General features: G+C 40.3%; 1 protein-coding gene across 1 annotated transcript in view; it reads right to left on the bottom strand.

Moving 5' to 3' along the window:
• Positions 1-21,232, bottom strand: part of LOC143283193 (DNA-dependent protein kinase catalytic subunit-like) — a 112,445-nt gene that overhangs the window by 32,600 nt on the left and 58,613 nt on the right. Inside the window, exons 49-65 of the mRNA XM_076589371.1 lie at positions 20,458-20,601; positions 19,538-19,689; positions 17,445-17,576; positions 15,296-15,520; positions 14,753-14,902; positions 13,544-13,717; positions 12,823-12,912; positions 11,374-11,584; positions 9,947-10,112; positions 9,124-9,372; positions 8,288-8,403; positions 6,960-7,091; positions 4,787-4,966; positions 4,243-4,330; positions 2,720-2,843; positions 1,861-1,999; positions 433-615 (exon numbers count right to left, since the gene is read on the bottom strand). Of these exons, the coding sequence (XP_076445486.1) occupies positions 433-615; positions 1,861-1,999; positions 2,720-2,843; positions 4,243-4,330; positions 4,787-4,966; positions 6,960-7,091; positions 8,288-8,403; positions 9,124-9,372; positions 9,947-10,112; positions 11,374-11,584; positions 12,823-12,912; positions 13,544-13,717; positions 14,753-14,902; positions 15,296-15,520; positions 17,445-17,576; positions 19,538-19,689; positions 20,458-20,601 (2,655 nt within the window). The remainder of the gene's footprint in view (positions 1-432; positions 616-1,860; positions 2,000-2,719; positions 2,844-4,242; positions 4,331-4,786; positions 4,967-6,959; positions 7,092-8,287; positions 8,404-9,123; positions 9,373-9,946; positions 10,113-11,373; positions 11,585-12,822; positions 12,913-13,543; positions 13,718-14,752; positions 14,903-15,295; positions 15,521-17,444; positions 17,577-19,537; positions 19,690-20,457; positions 20,602-21,232) is intronic.

Genomic DNA, 21,232 nt, shown 5'->3' with positions numbered 1-21,232 from the left:
CCAACAATCATATTAAACAGATTTCAAGTCTTAAATGTGTATAATCAATAGATATAATAAAAAAAGCAGATGGCAAGTCTCTTAAGTACTAGTCTAAATAATGAAGATTAGAAATATTACAATATGTTCAATCAAAAACAACAACAAAAAACAAACAAACCATGAGATGTGAAAAGGACAGTAAAATCAAAGACAGAAAGAAAAATCACAGAGAGGCAAACAGAGAGAGCGATACAAGAGAAAGAGAGAGAAAGAAAACTCAGAAACCTTTAATGTCAATACTTTAACAGCCCAAATGACATGGGGGATGCAAATCTCAACAAAACATAAATATGAGAGAGAGAGAGAGAGAGAGAGAGAGAGAGAGAGAGAGAGAGAATGAAAGAGAGAGAGAAGTAGAAGAAACAAGCAAAGGAGCACCCCAGCACCCACCATGTAGAAGGGGTCGTCCCAAACGGCCTCCAAGGAGGGGGAGTCCTCGGCGCCCAGGCCGTGGCGAGCCACAGCCTCCAGGTCCTCCCAGTGGGTCATGCGGGCCAGGCACTCCATGCGGCCCTCGTCCCACAGGTCCACCTCCACATCAAGGGGCTTCACCCCCCACTCCTTCTCCAGAGCCTCAAAAACCGTGGGGGGAAATAGATAAATGAGATGAAGGAAATATAAAAGGGCTTCACCGCCCACTCTTTCTCCAGGGCTTGAAAAACCGTGGGGGAAATAGATAGATGAATGAGATGAAGAAAATAAAACGAAAGGGCTTCACCGCCCACTCTTTCTCCATGGCCTGAGAAACTATGGAGGAATTAGATAGATAAATGCAATGAAGAAAATAAAACAAAGGGCTTCACTGCCCACTCCTTCTCCAGGGCCTGACAAACCATGGAGGAATTAGATAGATAAAAGAGATTAAGAAAATAAAACAAAGGGCTTCACCGCCCACTTTTTCTACAGGGCCTGACAAACCATGGAGGAATTAGATAGATGAAAGAGATTAAGAAAATAAAACAAAGGGCTTCACCGCCCACTTTTTCTACAGGGCTCAAGGATGCATCACTGCATTCAGACAAATCCATATACCACCACATCTGCCAAGCAGATGCCTGACCAGCAGCATAACCCAACATGCTTTGTCAGACCTTGAGAAAAAAAAAGAAGAAAAAAAAGAGATAATAATAATAATGACAATAATAATGATAATAATAATAATAATACTAAATACAAATAAAATAAAAAGACAATAATGATAAATAAGCAAAAAAGCAAATAAATGTAAAACATGCAGTCACACATACACACATACACACACACACACATATGCATAACAGATATGCAACAAACATACAGTTTCACAGATATGAAAGCACAAACAAAGACACATAAACATACACGAGCACCCACACACACACACGCACACCATCTCCCAAATTACCCTGCATCCACACCATGGCCCCCTGATGTAAAGTCAGCGAGATCTGTCACATGGTTAGTCTCTTGCTAAATCTGAAAGGTGGTTGCACATCCTTCCATTCCCTTTTTAGGGAAAACTTCAGCACAGATGCCCACTGCACTGTATGAAAAATACTTACAAGGCGAAGTTAGCAGCTCCTATCAAACTACACTGAATGTCAGTCTTTCACTTTTAGTTTTCTTGAAATCCAGAAGAATGTTGTGCCAGAAAATTTAAAATGTAACTTAAAGAAACGTCATTAACCAGATAAATAGAACACACACAAAATAAAGCACACCATAATTCAACAGTGTGGTGTAATGTTGAATTATGGCGAGCTTCTTTTTGTTTTTGTTTTTTTTTAATCTGGTTAATACTGGCAGCTAACATGACAAGAGTTTCCATCTCACTCTCACCTCTTCGTACAGTGCCTTGGCCGCTTTGTAGTCTCCACTAGCCTCCTTGGCCATGGCCTGTTCCGTGATGTCCTGAGTGTTGAGCATTCCACCAAAGATGCCTTGAAGTACATCGTACTCCCCAACAGACTTGTACAACCTGCCATTTTGCCGAGACATATTCTTCACATGAATGTGTGTGTAGATTTCATTCGCACATTTTATTCAGTTATTGTCGGCTAGGTGACTTACACATTTTCAATTACTGCAAGTTGTGTTTTGTCCCTTCATATGAGTTGGTGGTTTTAGACATCCAGTAATTTTGTTTTTAAAAAGGTACTTATTTGTAAAAAGTAAAGAAGACAAGGATAGACACACCATTACTGTTTTACTGACAATGTTATCTTTGTGACAGGAAGAGAGAGTGAGAGAGAGTGAGAGAGAGAGAGAGAAACAGTCACACAAAAAGATACACAAAAAGACTGACAGAGACAGCAAGAGTGACAGACAGACAGATACAAAGGCAGACAGAGACAACAAGAGAGACACAGAGAGAGAGAGAGAGAGAGAGATACAGAGACAGGCAGAGACACAGAGACAACAAGAGAGAGAGACAGAGACATACAGAGGCTAACGGAGACATCTTGACAGGCTGAGACACAGAGACAGCAAGAGAGAGAGACAGAGACATATAGAGGCTAATGGAGACATCTAGACAGGCAGAGACACAGAGACAGCAAGAGAGAGAGAGACAGAGACATATAGAGGCTAACGGAGACATCTAGACAGGCAGAGACACAGAGACAGCAAGAGAGAGAGAGACAGAGACATACAGCAGCAAACAGAGACAGCTAGACAGGCAGACAGAGGCATTCCAGACCTGGCCAGCTCAATCCACTGAGGCACGTCCTGTGACACACTGGTCCCGTCATGCCAGCCACGCTTGGCCGAGCGCGCACCTCCATCCTCCTGCTGAATCAACTGTTCCTCCAGCACCTCCATACCTGTCACATCAGGGGTCATCTGATGATTCACTCATTACCTCCATACCTGTTACATCAGGGGTCATCTGATGATTCACTCATTACCTCCATACCTGTTACATCAGGGGTCATCTGATGATTCACTCATTACCTCCATACCTGTCGCATCAGGGGTCATCTGATGATTCACTCATTACCTCCATACCTGTTACATCAGGGGTCATCTGATGATTCACTCATTACCTCCATACCTGTCACATCAGGGGTCATCTGGTGATTCACTCATTACCTCCATACCTGTTACACCAGGGGTCATCTGATGATTCACTCATTACCTCCATACCTGTTACACCAGGGGTCATCTGATGATTCACTGGTAACCTCCATACCTGTTACACCAGGGGTCATCTGATGATTCACTCATTACCTCCATACCTGTCACACCAGGGGTCATCTGATGATTCACTCATTACCTCCATACCTGTTACACCAGGGGTCATCTGGTGATTCACTGATTACCTCCATACCTGTCACATCAGTGGTCATCTGATGGTTCATTCATTACCTCCATACCTGTCACATCAGTGGTCATCTGACGGTTCATTCATTACCTCCATACCTGTCAGCAGCGCACTTTATCACTGGCCATCTGCTGACTGATAAATTCCTAATTCATGAACAAGACATGCCTACCACAACAAAACTCTTTCAACACTTGCTTTCTACACTCTTTTCAGCATCGTTACCTCTGTGTTTTTTTTTGGACAGGATATGTTGAGGACATTACCCATGACCATCATGGCTCACTGAAAAATCGCACTTGCAAAGAGTGCAGAAACAGAAGCTGTCTCCTTTCTGACCTGGCTGCAGGAAACTCCTCATCTGGGAATACTCTAGCTGTGAGCTTGTCACAAAGCTGTTGATACTCATGTTGATTTTGCCTTAGACACAACCTCTTCATCACTGCTTAAAGTCTTGTCACTGTAGTTCTAACAAATGTTCCTCTTCATCACCATGTTGTTTTGCCAATTCATTTCCCAGCTTTACTAAATTTCCAGTTCCTGTACAGAATAATGGCACATGCATTTGACTTGTCGTTTGACAGCTGTCATTGTGATGAAAAAATCCTTCGTGCTCTCTTTTTTTCCAGAATGGACACTTACTTTTCACATTTTCGTAACACAGTGACATTTTTGTTCGTTTTCCAGAACAAATACAGACAACTCAGGATGGTAGGTATGTCTGGCTAAGTGATGTATCTCCATACCTGTCAGCAGCACACTTAATGACTGACTGGCTGCTGATTCGATTAACAAATACTTTGGGCAGGAAAGCCACAAAAACATAACAAATAACATAAAAGAGACAGAGAAGAAGAAAAGCACTGACACAGAGACAGATGTTGAAATGGAATACCTACCAAGGGGCTGCAGCTTGCTGACAATCGCAGCTGTTCCCAGATCATCGCTGTCCACCTTGATACTGGATCGTAAACTGTACACTATATCCTGCAACATACAGCGCACATTCTAATTGAATGCATGGAAACACAGGATGCAATAACAGTGTGATATGTTCAAAGTAACATGCAACTTTTGTACCTAACATAAAACTTAAATACAACATTACTATCTAGCATAAAATATACAACTTCAGTACCTTGCATATAACAAACATACAACTTCAGTAAACAAAAAACTGGCATGCAAACTTCAGTGCACAGCAAAAAACTAACATGCAACTTCAGTACACAGCATAAAAAAACTAAATAAATACCTACCCCCTACCCTCCCCCAATTTATACCATGATGCATAAACTAAAATAAACTAACATACAATTTCAGCACACACCACAAAACCAACATTTAACTTCAGTACCTAGTGTATATACATATAACTACAGTACCTGGCATAAAACAAATACATAAATAATCCACCCCTCACCCCACCACCACCATCCGTACCATGACGCAGGCGACGAAGGGCGGGTAGTACTGGGTGGAGTTGGACAGCATGTGGTTCAGACTGGAGCTGACGTGCCCCCTGACGTCCTCCATCTCTCGCTCCGTCTTCACCTTGTCCATCTCTCTGTAGATGGCCTTGAACACCGCGCTGAACAGCAGGCGGGCCACCGTGCTGTCCCGCTGTCCAAAAAAAGCACAAAAAAAAACCGCACAGTACAGGCCAGGTTTTCAAGTTTTGTGTGGAGAAGTGTGTGTGTGTGTGTGAACTGGATTTAATGAACACAAGCACAGAAAGCAAACACTTACTTACACACACATCTGAAAATCACACTCTGTGAATATACATTTAACCAAGGTACAAAAACACACACACACACGCGCGTAAGTGCGTGCCTGAGCATACACACACACACACACACATACGCACAAATACGCACACAAATACTCAAACATAAACATGTATACACACACACACATGTTCACACACACGTACACGCAAATACACACTTAAAATCACACTATATGAACAGACATAAAAGTTATTAATGAACCACACACACACACACACACACACACACACACACACACACACACACACAAAGTCTGACCACACATGTACATGGTGGAAAGAAGACAAGAATAAAGAAAAAAATCAACAAAGGAAAACAAACGGAGAGAAGACAAGGAGAGAGAGAGAAAAAAAAGAGAATAAAGATTGGAAAACGAAAGAAGTGTAAGAAAGGAGTGTGGGTAGCAAAGAGCAGGAAAAAAAACGTCTTGAAGGGGCACAGAACCATGTGGCAGAGGGAGTGGAGTGAGGGACAGGAGATATTGAACTCTGTGGCATGAAACAAGCTAACAGTAACCTGATCCCATTCATGCCCTGTGGCAAGTTAGCCCACCACCAGAAAGTTCCACTGTTACCTATTTTGTGCTGTCTTTACTCACCCAAGGTATAGCCCATTCTTCTTCAGTTCAGGGTGGTTTTGGAGGGGGGGGGGTTGTCTTTTGTTTTTGTTTTGTTATTTTTAAGAACAAAAAGCATGGACAACACTGAGAATACAAGACAACACCAGGAATACTTCAAGAATGCGCAGATAACATCAAGAAAGCACAGATAACATCATGAATACTTAGATGACACCAATTACAAAACAGAACTTACATAATCATTTATCAAAATGTTATGTTAAGCATCCTCCAGAATTAAAGTCACAAGTCAAAAGTGTATGTTTTTGTTTCAAACTTCAGTTATTTTTTTCAACCGTTCTACGCCATGTATGCAGAAGAAGAGATGGGCAGAAAAAGACAGGGGAGACAGAGGATAACTTCAGTTGTGTTAGGGCTTTTGATCAGTATGAATGAATGGAAGTTGTTCTACTGTGATGCCTCTTATTTTTTTGTGAACGATGAAAGTGCTGCTTTTTGGTTTAATTCTTAGTCTTAGCCTGGTGATATCTGATTTTTTAATGAACTGTGATCTTTGTAGTAGCATACTCTGTGAGAGAGAGAGAGAGAGAGAGAGAGAGAGAGAGAGAGAGAATGCGTGCGTGTGCGCGTGTGGTTTGTGCGTGTGTGTGTGCATGTGTGCGGGTGTTTATGTGTGTGCGTGTGTGTGTGTGAGTTGTGTGGGAAGAAGTGCAAGTGGCTTGGCTGACAGAAATGGAGAGGCACGTGAATTTCAGTAATCCGTATATTTCCATTCTTCTTATGATGGACATGTGCTGTTGCCAAAAAGAAAATCTCTGTACCAAAGCATAGACAATAAAGTTTGTGTATTGTGCATTGCATTGGTATCTGGGAGGAAAGGAAAGGAAGGAAGAGGGCAAAAGGAGAGAAGACATTGGCGGTGAAAAACTCAGGAGAGGGAACATGAGGGAAAAGAATAGGATAGGCGAAAAGACAGAAAAAGAAAAGACAAGAAGAATTAAGGATGACACCACAAAAACATTAACAACACCGAATCATGAATGACCTTGAGTGTATACACACATGACAGACTAAGCGACATTGTGGTATTCTGTGTCTTTCCATTTCTTATAAACATTAAGCTTTTAAGTTTGTGTTTTTATTTCTCATGTATGCCATGTATATGTTGCAGAAGAAATATTTTTCACACACAATTTTCATTTTTTGAAACAGACAATTCATCACTTGAATCTTAAGTACTGACGTGTGCCAGAGCCTGCAGAGGAGCGATGATGTAGGAATAGTTGATCTGGATGTCAGGCAGGTCCCCTATGCGGTATTTACGGTACAGAGTCACCTGGTTCTCTCTCCTCAGTTTCTGCTGCTTCAGTGCTTCCTGCACAGGTAACAGCCATTCGTGATGTGATGAAAACCTCACTACATATCTGAACAACATAATAAAATCCTCACTATATAACAGTAATGAAAACCTCACTACATATCTGAACAACATAATAAAATCCTCACTATATAACAGTAATGAAAACTTCACTACATATCTGAACGACATAATAAAATCCTCACTATATAACAGCCATCCGTGATGTAATGAAAACCTCACTACATATCTGAACAACATAATAAAATCCTCACTATATAACAGCCATTCGTGATGTAATGAAAACCTCACTACATATCTGAACGACATAATAAAATCCTCACTATATAACAGCCATACGTGATGTAATGAAAACCTCACTACATATCTGAACAACATAATAAAATCCTCACTATATAACAGCCATACGTGATGTAATGAAAACCTCACTACATATCTGAACGACATAATAAAATCCTCACTACATATCCAAAACACATCGTGATATCCTAACGACATATCCATAAGGAGTGATGAAATCCTCACATGCTGCTTGCTAGAGGCAACAGTGTTGACAGTCCAGGTGTATTGGATCTTTATCTTTCCCTTTCTCTTCTGCATGGGCTTTTGTTTGATAGGCAATGACCAAGTCAATCACTTCCTGTTCAAAGTTCCAATAGCATTCAAGATTTTTTTTTAAACTGTAACTGACAGCAAAATATCATTTATTTGTTTTGCATGCTTATAGTAGTCAGGAATCTTTTCTTTTTTTTTTTTAACAGCTTGAGGTCTGATCTTCCATGACATTAATAACATGGAAATATGTGAGTATGAGGCTTCAAAAGACAAGACGGCTTTATTGTTCATTCATCTGGGTTATGGTAGTGCTTGAGTGCACGTGTGTGTTTGTGTTGTGTAGCGTAGTGCATTGCAGTGTGGTGCAGTCAGTGTAGTGTGGTGCAATGTAGTGTAGTGTAGTGTAATGCACTGCAGTGCAGTGTAGTGTAGTGTAGTATACATACATGTGCACGCATGCATGTGTGCATGCAAACATGCATGCGTCATGCATATACATGCTGTATCTGAGAGTGCGCCTACATTCACGTGTGGTATTGTCTGATCATCTACCAGCATCAGTTACCACTAGTGGGAACAGCTTCCCAATTCCATTCTACCCGCTTTTTAACTAACCACTATCAGAACGCACTTCTCACCTCCCTCATCTTCTTCAGTCTGATCTGCCGACGGGCGAAGAAAACACTGGATGCTGTCTGGTCTTTGATGAAACGGCGCTTGAGGCGCCACATGTCACTCCCTTCTTCAGAGTTCTCTGCAAAAAAAGTCTACAAATTATGCAACTGCATGCAAGACCATAATGCTACAATGCTCAGAGAATATCCAAACCTACGCAGCCTTATCCTTCACTGAAAATTGTTTTGTACATCAATGTGTAAATTGTTATCTACAATTTAATTGTTACCAACACCTTTTCTTAGGAACAATTGCAACAAATTATATAGAAGTATGCAATACAATAATTCTATAGCATTTAACACATATACCTATGTGACCTTACCCTTAAGGGAAGAAAAATAAATCTATCAATCTGTGTGAAACAAAATCTGCCAATGACACAGTCCACATTACCATCACCTTTTCTTAGCAAAAAATATTGAAAAAACACTAACACTCAGAGGATTCCCAAACCTACAAAACCTTATCCTTCTAACTTCTCTCACATAATAACAACAAAAAATTCCATCAATGAAACCTTATCCTTCTGATTTTCCTGTACATAATAACGACAAAAAACAAAAAAAATGCTATCAATCTGACATCAAAACTATGTAAGCTCATCCTTCATTGAAAAAAAAACAAGCAACAACAACAAAAAGCCATCTATCTGTATGCACCAATAACTGAAACACCTTATCAATCACTATGTAAACACTGAAGCACCTTATCCATCAGCGACAAAAAAAAGGCAACAACAAAAATCAAAACAAAAGTAGCCAATGAAGCACAACCCACCCACGACAGTCCCACTAACCCTCGTCTTTTGAAGCACCAGCAGCAGGAGCAGGAGCAGTGGGACGAGCCATGCGGCCCCCAAATCCGTCCCTGGCTCCAGACCCCCGTGTGTGCGACGCGCTGGTGGAGGGACGTTTGCTGGACGATGCCTGCCCCCCAGATCCCACGTTGAACAGGAGGGAGGAGGGGGTCTCTGATGCCGACAGGCTGTAGTCCGTGAATGTGTCCAGACTGCTCTGTGTCAGCCAGTTGAATGGCGCTTTGGAGCCTGGGTAAACGTGTTCGTGTTGAAGAGTGGGAGTTGAGCACTTACATCGCTAACATCAAAATCTCCTATTCCCAGTCATATTGTATTTTTGTGGAAGCCACTTTTCACACATTTCTGGGCATGCAAAATCTGCTGATTGTTCTCTGTTGTTCTCTTTGTATAGTGTGTGTGTGTGTGTGTGTGTGTGTAAAGAGAGAGAGACAGCATGTTTAAATACATAAATGTGAACAAGCTAAAATGCCCCAAATCTACAAAAAAACATTTTACATTCCTAAAATGCCAATCATACTTTTTTTCAGAAACAACCTCAACTGTATTTTGTATCTTTAATTCTTTATGTTAATTGTGAAAATTAAAATAAACCAAACTTTTCACCACTAAACCATGCATAAGCAATCAGTTGTACAGGCAATTTATCATAGAATTTTACTGAACATCCAGTTCTAAAACTCAGCAGTTCATCTTTGTCAGCATTTGGTGTTGTGTTACTGCAACCATGCCAGTGAAACCAATTTTGCTCCATCAATCACTGGACTCTTAACAACCTCAGCACACAGTCTTCTCACTGACCTACCTGTCTCCATGGTAGCAGTGAACTGTTGAGCGTCCTGTGTGGCTCTGATCTGACCTCCGTCCACACTGTCCTCTGACGAACCCATAGACTGACTCATCTGAGTGACGGCAAACAGTGGGGTCATGACAGCATGCCGCTGTCTCCATGATGACTGCACTGAATAATCCTGCACATCCAGGGAATAAACAACAGGTTATGTACATCACATAACCAGAAAAAGTATGATAAGACATGGAGTGTCATACAGACTGTTTAATAGGTTTTTAAACTTTTAGTCTCTTCTTCAAAAGCACTGTGGAAAGACCATCATTCCTATACTTTAGAAATCATTGAAAATTAGATCTGAAGATAGATCTGTGGAAAGTGAAAAACATGTTATCTGTTTTTTACACTGTGCTGGATATCAACCTAATCTTGCTTCTGTGTCAAACAGCACAATAAGATTTTTATTCCAAAATCAATATTTGCCTGGTGTGCTTACAATGTCAGATGGTACAGCAATCCTCCAGCACTGCCCTTTTCCGTCCATTTTTGTGTGTGTAATGAACACAGTACTAAGAAGCACCTCCCACAAATATGCTACAGCAGATCTACAGGTTTGTCTCCACAGCGTTCTTCTGTACATGCATCCCAACTGTCATTTAACAAAAAAAGAAAAGAAAAAAAAAGGAACATTCCAGCTCAAACAAGCACAGCAGTAAAAGAAGAAGCAATGTCTTCCATGGTTCAGGTGTGACTCTTGTGCAACAACAACAAACCCAGAATGCTGGGGGTTAAAGGGGTGAAGAGATGGGGGCGGGGGGTTATCAGAACACATACAACCCAGATCATATCTTTGTTCACTATTTGAAACATGTGTTTGTCAAACCAAAAGTTATGTTCCTGTTTGAACTAAAAATGACCACCACTGATCACTGTGTCAATATATCAGATAAATGCTACGTTTTGTGGAGAAAAAAAAATAATGTAACAGAAGCCTGACAGTGAAAATATTTTGGCTTGTTTATGAATTTTTGTGCCCTTCCCAAAAGCGCACTGTCATTAAAATTGGAATGTGTGGAAAGAACTTACCTTTTTCCTATTTTTAAGTCAAATTTGGTGTCAAGAAAATATTTCCAGAGAAAAAGAAACTGTTTAAGAAACAACAGGCACACAAGCACACATGCACTCACACACACACACTGAAGCATGGGGTTATTATATAGACACACATCGTGTGTAAAGACACACACAAAAAAAACTACCTTGAAGGTGCGTATTGACATAGGGGTGTTCAAAGATGTGGCTGTAACAGTAAAACATGAAACTCAAACGAACGCATAATGCACACTCTGACAAAAGGGTATTCAAAGATGTCACAGTTGTAGTCAAGACAAAAAAACAAAACAAACAAATATTAAACTGAAACAAAACCAAACAAGACCCGCCTTGAAGGTGCACTCTGACAGGGGGTGTTCAAAGATGTGGCGGTTGTAGTCAGGGCTCTTGGAGGTCATCTCCATCAGCAGGTTGGTGGCGTAGCTCAGGTAGTGGCGCTCGCTGCCGGGGCTGTACATGGCCTCCAGCATGGCCACTGTGCGGTCCAGTGTGCCTTCAGGCAGCCGTGTGTTGCTGCTCCAGAAGTTCTGCACCGTCAGCCTGCAAAAGAGTACAGTCATAATAATGGCACTGGCTGCTTTCACACAATGCACAATGAAAGACGTGGCTATACTGCTTTCAAACACTGTACAGTGAAAATTGTGGCTCTGGCTGCTTTCAAACAATGTACAGTGAAAATTGTGGCTCTGGAAATTGTGGCTCTGGCTGCTTTCACACAATGCACAATGAAAGAGTTGGCTATACTGCTTTCAAACACTGTACAGTGAAAATTGTGGCTCTGGCTGCTTTCACACAATGCGCAATGAAAGTCGTGGCTATACTGCTTTCAAACAATCTACAGTGAAAATTGTGGCTGTGCTGCTTTCAAACAATGTACAGTGAAAATTGTGGCTGTGCTGCTTTCAAACAATCTACAGTGAAAATTGTGGCTTTGGCTGCTTTCAAACAGTGTACAGTGCTTTGGCTGCTTTCAAACAATGTACAGTGAAAATTGTGGCTTTGCTTGCTTTCAAACAATGTACAGTGAAAATTGTGGCTGTGCTGCTTTCAAACAATGTACAGTGAAAATTGTGGCTCTGGCTCCTTTCAAACAATGCACAATGAAAGTCGTGGCTATACTGCTTTCAAACAGTGTACAGTGAAAGTTTTGGCTTTGGCTGCTTTCAAACAATGTACAGTGAAAATGTGGCTTTGGCTGCTTTTGTAACAATATAAAATATTCTTATCAATCTTCCACTTCCAGCTTGCAATCTCCAAAGGTCTTTACTTTAATGGTGGAGACTGAGCCATTAACGTGCTGCAATCCCATGGCATGTTTTAAAAGCAAGTAGTAATCACACAACACAAAAATTTAAACTAGAGGTAATTATAAGAGCAACAACAACTATATATCTATATATATATGTGTGTGTGTGTGTGTGTGTGTGTGTGTGTGTGTGTGTGTGTTTCTTTTTTCATGCAGGAATAAAGAAACTGATGATTTTGAAATGGAAGGTGACTGGATGAAGCTCACACTCCCCAAAGCAAGACAATCATGTTGAGATTTGAATTAAGACTGTGGCATCTGTGCACAAGGTTACAGACATAAATATTATTTTCCTAACCGTAAGTGCTTCTTATTTACATCTATACATATATACATATGCAGTTAATTTGGTATAAACTGTGGCTACAGATATACATATGCAATTAATTTGGTATAAACTGTGGCTATTGCAACAAAATCAGCTAGCGATTTACTGGAGGCACAGACTGATGAAGCAAATGGCGTAAGTTACCTGCAGTGTAAGTCCTCGTCACACAAGCCCTGCAGCAGGGCCTCTTTGGTCATCTTCATGATTTCCACTGCGTCACTACTTTCACTGTCCCTGGCGAACACAACACTGCATGCACAAACCTGTGAGCGTATTGCTGGGGCCAACGCTTATCTCTTCCACAACCTATCATACTTATTCCATTTTTTTGTTTAAAAAAAAAATCCTCTTCAGCTTAAACTGATTTATCTAGCATTGAAAAACATGAAACCATCTTTTCTGTCTGCAATCTCATTTATCCTGTTCTGCTGTCATTTTGTAATAGTAACACAATCAACATGAAATTGATAAATAAAATACATAAAAGAATAGTTTTTCAACAGACTTTTATCTTGGAGAAGACATGAATCCTGATCCATGCCAGACCTTTTACAAATAAGTCATAGTAGCATATGTGAAATAAGATTCCAAACACAACCCAAATTAATGCCATGTCAAAAATCTCATTTGTCACTTGTAATCAGTGAATGGTATAAAAGCCACACCTGAAAAAAAAACCCAAAAACAATCATACTGCAAACAAAATCTTAAACAAAAGTGAAAGAAACAGTAGAAAAAACAGGAACATCCTTAACAAGGTTATATGTTGAGAACATGGAGAAATGCTGATCGCATGCCCCTCCTCCTTCTTTTTTGGTTGTTCAGTTGTTTGTGTTTTTTGTTTAATTATTCATCAGCATCATACCTGTAATTGTCATAGATCCACATGAGACAGTCCAGCATGGTGTAGCGACACAGGGCACTGGGGTGTGTGGTGAAGCTGGTGACGGCCGGCATCAGAGACAACAGCTCCTTCTGGCTGATTCTAGGGGCTAGAGACTTCACAATGCGCAGCGACACCAACTGTGTGTCCTCGTCCCTTAAAATCAATACACATACACTGTATGTAAATACAATCAAATATATGGAAATTATATCTAAATGGTTCAATTATTTTTCCATTGTAGATTTTTTCATCAAATTTGTGTGAGCAATCTTTAAGTTACAACGCTCATGACAAAGATGATCCTGGAAATCAGTAAACTGGATGCTGTGTTTCCTTCTCCATGATGTACACATTTGAAATCAAATACAAGATCCTTGTAATACATATATCAAGTTATATGAGAAGCATCATGGATACAGCTAGTCATTTACACAACAAATCAATAACCAAAAATCCATGATTCAAATGTTACACATACAAAAATAACAACCAATTCATTTGACACCAAAACTCTTAAAACACATACTGTTCTTCACACAAAAATGCAGAAGTACATTTCAGTGGAATCTTTCTGAAAAATATTCTGCAATATCAGTTTCTGTGGTAAGACCAACTGAGCCTGGATGAAACGTTCAGCTTCTGAATGTCTGCCTGCCTGTCAACTTTACCTGTGAGATTTTTGGTTTTTGTTTTTCCATTCATTGGTTGAAACTTCCAAGTTCACTCTTACCTTCACGTGGGTTTTATGTGTAAGGCCATTTTAACTCCACCATTTAAGCAGTAATACTGTTTTAGAAGTGTGCATACTGGGTATGTTCATATCTGCAAATACTGACATGGATTACTGGATCCTCCACATGTGTATTTGTAGTTCTGTTCATGTATGTATATGAAGGGGGTTCATGCACTTGCATGTCTGCAAAAATGTTGACCTGGGAGATCAGAAAAAATATCCAGCTGTCTCAGCCAATATTCAAGGCCTGGGCCGGGTTGCCTGAGGCGATCTATTGCAGCGCTAAGTTTTTTTTTGAGTTAAGAATGTTCCTAGGTATATGGAATTTACCAAAGAATTAGGAATATTCTTAATGAAAAGTAAACTTAGCGCTGCTAAGTTTGCTCATGCAGACCACATCTGACCAAAGGATTCAAAGCCCAGCGGTCTTACCACTCGGTTATTGTGCTCGTTACCTGTGAGTGAGAAAGTTCAGTAATCCTTTGCTCTCCAGCTCCATGTAGGCATTCGCCATGTCGTCCACTTGACCCTGGATCACCTCCAGACACTGAGATCGAAATGCACCATGCAGGCCGGGTAGCATGAATAACAGCTTGCTCAGGAACCTGCATCACAGAATATTGTTTCATTAGATGCAGAAACCTGAATATCGCATATGCCCGCACACACACACACACACACACACACACACAACACACATAATGAACAAAGAATAAATTTGTCCTCTGAGGTGATTTGTTGCTATGGTTGTGTATACTTAATCTTTTTGACTTGTGCTGTTCATGTTAAAAAAGACACCACCACCAACCCTTCACCAAAAAAAAAAAAGAAAAGAAAAGAAAAAAAAATTATAATTTTCCTGATTTTTCAAATTTCAACCTTCCACCACCCAAAAGAATCACGTACCATCAAAACTTTCCTTCCTTCTCAAGACCAACAGCAACCAATCATCACCAGGTGTCACAACACACCTGTATGGCGTTCCTCCCAAAACTCACCTCTTCCCGATGGGGGAGTAGTGGCGATGCATGTGATGCACACACACAATGAAGTTGTCGGGCTTCACTCTGCTGAGCGTGGACTCGATGTGGGAGTGGAAGTGTCCCTCCGTCTCCCCCTCCTTCTCGGCCAGGTAGGACAGAACGAGGCCCACCACCTCCGCGGCCGATGCGTAGATCTCTTTGGCGCTGCTGGTCAGAGATGCTGCTAGAGTGGTGAAATACCTGGCACAGAAGGAGCGCGGAAAAGCTGAGGTTGCATCACGCTGGTTAGGTGTTGCATTACGCTGCTTAGGGGTTGTATCATGCTGCATAGGTACTGTGTTATGCAGCGCAAGTATTTTAACACATTGCTTACATGTTGTGTTATGCTGCTCAGATATTGCGTCATGCTTACTGTATCGTGCTGCTTAGATATCGTGTTATGCACGCTGTGTTATGCTGCTTAGGAGCTTTAATATGCTGCTTAATGTAGTATGCTGCTTAGGGATTGTATGATGCTACTTAGGTACTGTATTACACAACTTGGGTATTGAATTGCACTGCTTAGTAACTGTGTTATGCTGTACTGGTACTGTATTAAGCTACTAAGGTACTGTATAGCATAGCATAGGTAATGTTTGGGGTTTTGGAGCTGGGTTTTTTTTTTTAGGTAATGTATTATGCTGCTTACAGATTGCATTATGCTGCAATGCTACTTGGGTATTATATTGTGCTAAGATACAATATCATACTACTTGGGTATTATATTGTGCTAAGATACAATATCATACTACTTGGGTATTATATTGTGCTAAGATACAATATCATGCTACTTGGGTATTATATTGTGCTAAGATACAATATCATACTACTTGGGTATTATATTGTGCTAAGATACAATATCATACTACTTGGGTATTATATTGTGCTAAGATACAATATCATACTACTTGGGTATTATATTGTGCTAAGATACAATATCATACTACTTGGGTATTATATTGTGCTAAGATACAATATCATGCTACTTGGGTATTATATTGTGCTAAGATACAATATCATACTACTTGGGTATTATATTGTGCTAAGATACAATATCATGCTACGTGGGTATTATATTGTGCTAAGATACAATATCATACTACTTGGGTATTGTATCACACTAGTTACTGAATTATGCTACTTGGGTATTATATAATGCAGCTTTGATGTTGTTTTAACCTGTTTAGCTATTGTACTATGCTGCTTAGGTATTTCATAATAATAAGGTATTGTATTATGCTGTGAAGGTATTGTATAACGCTACAGAGGTTTCGTATCATGTAATGTATATGCTGGTCAGGTACAGTATCATGCTGCTTATTGTATTGTATTGTATTGTATTGTATTGTATTGTATTGTTCTTTTTGTCACAAAATATTCTCCGTCTTAAATTCGGGCTGCTCTCCCAAGGGAGAGTGCAAAGCTACAATGAGAGCACCATCCATTTTCTTTTAAATTCCTGCCTGCAATTTTATGTATTTTCCTATCGAAGTGGATTTTTTTTTTACAGAATTTTGCCGGGTATAACCCTCTACATGCGCTAATTGCATGCTGCACAAAGGTTCTCAGTTTCTTGTCTCATGCGAATGACTAGCGTCCAGACCATTAGGTATTGTATGATGCTGAGGTATTGTATTATGCTGCTTTAGTATTGCATTATGCTGTCTGGAATGGCAATTTGCTGCCTAGACATTTTATTATAGATGTTACATTATACTGCAATTGTATTACCTTCCTGAGGTTTTATATAATGCTGCTAGGTTGTCTTGCAACGCTTAGGTATTGCATTGTGCTGCTTAGTTACTGTATTATGCTGCTAAGGCATTGTGTGTCAATGATCGTGATATCAATGTTTTGGTGGTATTTTCCCCTTATCTTTGTGGACTTTACAACTTATAACCAGTGAATGTCGCTTTGTATTCATCTGTGGGTTCTGATGATCCCTAGGTCATGCCTATATTTTCCAGAAGTCTGTGGATTTCACGAGTGATGCAGGGATGATGTATCAAAAATTAAAATTGTCATGTGCATTCAAAAAGATGATAATAATAACAAAAAGAAGAGACAGAAGGAAGAAAGAATGAAAACAGAAGCAATGAACAAAAAAATTTGTTCAACTTCCTACTTGTCTCTGTCAACTGGTGCTGATGGTCCATACGGTGGAAATTTACAGGTGAGAATGACTCCCAGAACCTGTATACCTGTCAGGCTGCTTTTGGAACTAGGATCTGGCATCTTCAGCTGTTTGTACACCTGCCTGAAATGGAGACAGCTTTGTATGAGAACCTTGATTCAACCTGTGCAATGCTGAGGTGTGCTACAAACATGATGATGAAACATTATGTGTTCTTAAATAAAAGCATACGTACAACAGTACAACATGCGATCAAAATTAACCGATGCAATATTTCAAGTTAAAAAAAGAAAAAACCTACACTTCTAATACTGGCACCAATAGTTCACAAAAAATGCTGGGAAAAAAAAAAAAACACCACAAGCTGCTGTTGCACAGTGATCAGTATCTGGTCTGGTACTGACATCTGGGTAGATTTGATTCCCCATCACTGACACATTGTGTAAAAGGACGACAGCAGAATACTCGGAGACCGCCTGTATGAAGAGCTGGCTCTGGATAAGCGCCCAACAGGCAAACCCCAACTACGATACAAAAGATGTTTGCAGAAGAGACCCGATGACTCTAGGCATCAACCCAGACATGCCAGAAGCTATAGCCTCAAAATGATCATCCTGAAGGCAGACAGTGCAGAAAGGCCTCTCCAAGTTTGATGAGTCACTTACGCAAATGTTCAGGGGTGAAACGGCAAAGAAGAAAGACCCAGAGTCTGACAGACAGACCAGCATCAGACTTCAGACTTCATCTTAGCAAAGTGTAGGGGAGACTGCTATTCCTGAATAGACCTGTTAAGCAACAAGTGACACTGCACCAGAAACATCACCCAGACCGCAGTTTCCCAGAGGCAGAAGGATGCCTACTGCTATTAACCTCAATATCATTGTGGGGCTTCCTAAGGATCATTGTGGGATTTTTTTCTTGCCTTCCAGTGTGCTATGGGTTTAAATAGAAAAGACTCAAGACCACACAGTCAAGTGTCATCCAATTCACAAATTTCCTGACCAACAGCACAAAGTCTTCACCTCAGGCCTGATTCGTCTACCAGGAAATGCAATCTATAGTCCCCAACCAAACTTGTATCATAATAAATTGTATTGCACTGCTTCCCACAGTGGATGTTTTTTGGTTTGGTTGGGTTGTTTTTTTTTTATAGACTTTCACTAGTGACAACTGTATTACTGCTACAGGTTCTTATGCAGGCATCATGTGCATGCAATGAGCACATATAACTCAGTTTATCATCTTAACACCAACTCTGGACCACTGAAACCCACTCCAACTGAGAGGATGAAACTACTCTCACGTAAAGGCCTTTTCCACTTTAATACTTTGTACCCCATCAGTACAGATGTACTGTGGTTTCTGTGAACCAACCTTACAGCTGAACGCCTTATACTGAAGCCAAACTTTGTACACAAAATGCACACAACATCGTCAAAAACACTTTATATCCCCTTGAAAACACTGGCAAACAGCATAGATGTTATTGCCAACAAGCTAAAAGCACTGAGTGAGAATACAACTGATCGAAAAACTAAACAGGATGTAATGGATAAATCAGCACTCAGAGTACAAAATATCAAAAGTACTTGTGCATACTACACAATGGGTAACTGGCCTTCATAGCCACCTGAGAACAAACACTAAACTTGCTTGACACATCTTTGTCACCTATAGATATGTCAAATTACCAACATAAACTGAAAGTCCAGCAACCACATCATCAACACTGCACTCTCTGTATTCTATTATCTTTACATTCAAACGCAAATTGCCCCATGTCAGGGGCTCTTCAAGTAAAGGATATGAAACATGGAATAGTATCAAAAACAGAACCATGAAAAACATAAACAATAAACAAATTAACCAGAGAAAGTAACATGACGCAGCCATAATAATTTTCCTAACACATGTTCTTTCTGACCCAAAGCAATTTCTTCCTGTCAAAACACAATGGAACTGTTGAACTTTATTATCGTGCCAACAAAAACATATTTTGATTTGCACATACTAGTATACCCCACCTACATAGGAAGCATGCAAGCATGTGAATACAAGTTCAGTTACATTGCAATTGAACGTACTGGTATGGAAGTTCAATGCGCCCTTTCCAGCAGGTTAGCAGAGTCTTCAGCATCTCCAAGTTATTGCGCAGAATGCTGCGGGTCGGGTGGTACACTGAGTGCACCAAGAACTCCACCAGGCGGGATGCCATCGCTTTCTCCTCTGCCGAGTCCTGCCAGGAAAAGTACATGTCTGGAGATTAACTGACCCAAAGACATCAAACAATGTGACTTTAACTCACTCCGGACGAATAGATTTCTCCCTTGCTTTCCCCTGCAGATGACCCATTTGTTAGGGTAAGGAAAAAAAATCACAAAAAATACAAAACACAAATAACTGAATGAAACTCCCTGTACTTGACCCACTGACCCCTCTCCTCACGTCGTGTGTACGCCCACCCCCCTCCCTCTCTTCACAGCCCTCAGAAGCTGAGTCACTGTCAGTACCTTCTTGCTGGTAGCTTTCTTCACTGCAGATACTTTATTCAACGTCTTCATCATCCTTGTCGATGTCATTTCAATCACTTCAGTAGCAGTAAAAAGCCGCTGTCGTGATCTAGTTTGCTCCAAAAATTTCCACTTGTATCGCCTGCGACACCATTTTTGATACATATGCAGATTAGCTTGTCATGCAGGGTACCAAGGACAACGGTTCGCCAGTGAGTGTATAGTTACGGAACCTCAGGAAGAAACTTTCCATTCGACCCTCGACACATTTGCAATGTGCAGTGTAGCTGCGATTTTTATGCTACCCCATGAGGAGTGAGTTAAAACAGAGAGGAACAAGAAAATATGTGAACTTTCAAAAGACTCTGCTCCTTTCCTACCATTTTTATATACATTATGATATTCATCTATTACTATTGTTATAATCATTATTATCTTTATTATCATTATCATTATTATTACTAGCAACGCTGAAAGCGATCACTGAGTGGTACCTGAGGAATGGCGTGGTCATGCCACGACAGCATGGTGACCACCAGATCCACAATGAAGTAGTTGATTCCATCTGTGCACAGGTCCGTTGACAGGATCAACTGACACAAAGGACGCAGCCAGAACTTGGCGTACGGCTGGAATATCTGTCACACAATCATTATCACAGGTGTATTAATATGTAGCAGATGAGTATGATTCTTCTTCTCCTGTCAGTCCTTTAAAAAAAAAACTTCTGTCAGTGACATGTTAAGGTTTGAGGTTTCAAGGTTTAATTTCCTTTCACCCCTTCTGGGGCACAGAGGATTACAAACATATCGAAAATAAAATAACAAAATAAATGTGAAAAACTAATAATGAAACTATGCTAACAACACAGAAATATGCAGGAATGATAGAATGAATACACAGACCCTCTCAACTCGCTCCAACACACTAATAATATATACAGATAAGCCTCTTGTAAACAGTTAGTCATGTCTATCATATAACATATCATTAACCTAACAGAATCCCTATTCAGATACAATCAATGACAACTAAAATGTCCCAGTCGGCAAATAAACCATTTTACACTTTCACAATGACCAGAAGTACAAAAGAAAAAAACAAGAATGTATTCCAACAATGGTAAGAAAAGAAATTACTGTGCTGAAAATACTGCAAAAAAAATAGAAAAAGAAGCTCTGTGCATGCATGCGTGCGTGCGTGCATGTGTGTGTTTGCCACAGCCATTCTGCTTTGGAAACGGCAGGTTATATTCTTTTTCTTCTTCTT

This window comes from Babylonia areolata, chromosome 1 (assembly GCF_041734735.1).
Source record: "Babylonia areolata isolate BAREFJ2019XMU chromosome 1, ASM4173473v1, whole genome shotgun sequence".
NCBI classification, from domain to species: Eukaryota; Metazoa; Mollusca; class Gastropoda; order Neogastropoda; family Buccinidae; genus Babylonia; species Babylonia areolata.
This window is presented reverse-complemented; position numbering and strand designations above follow the sequence as displayed.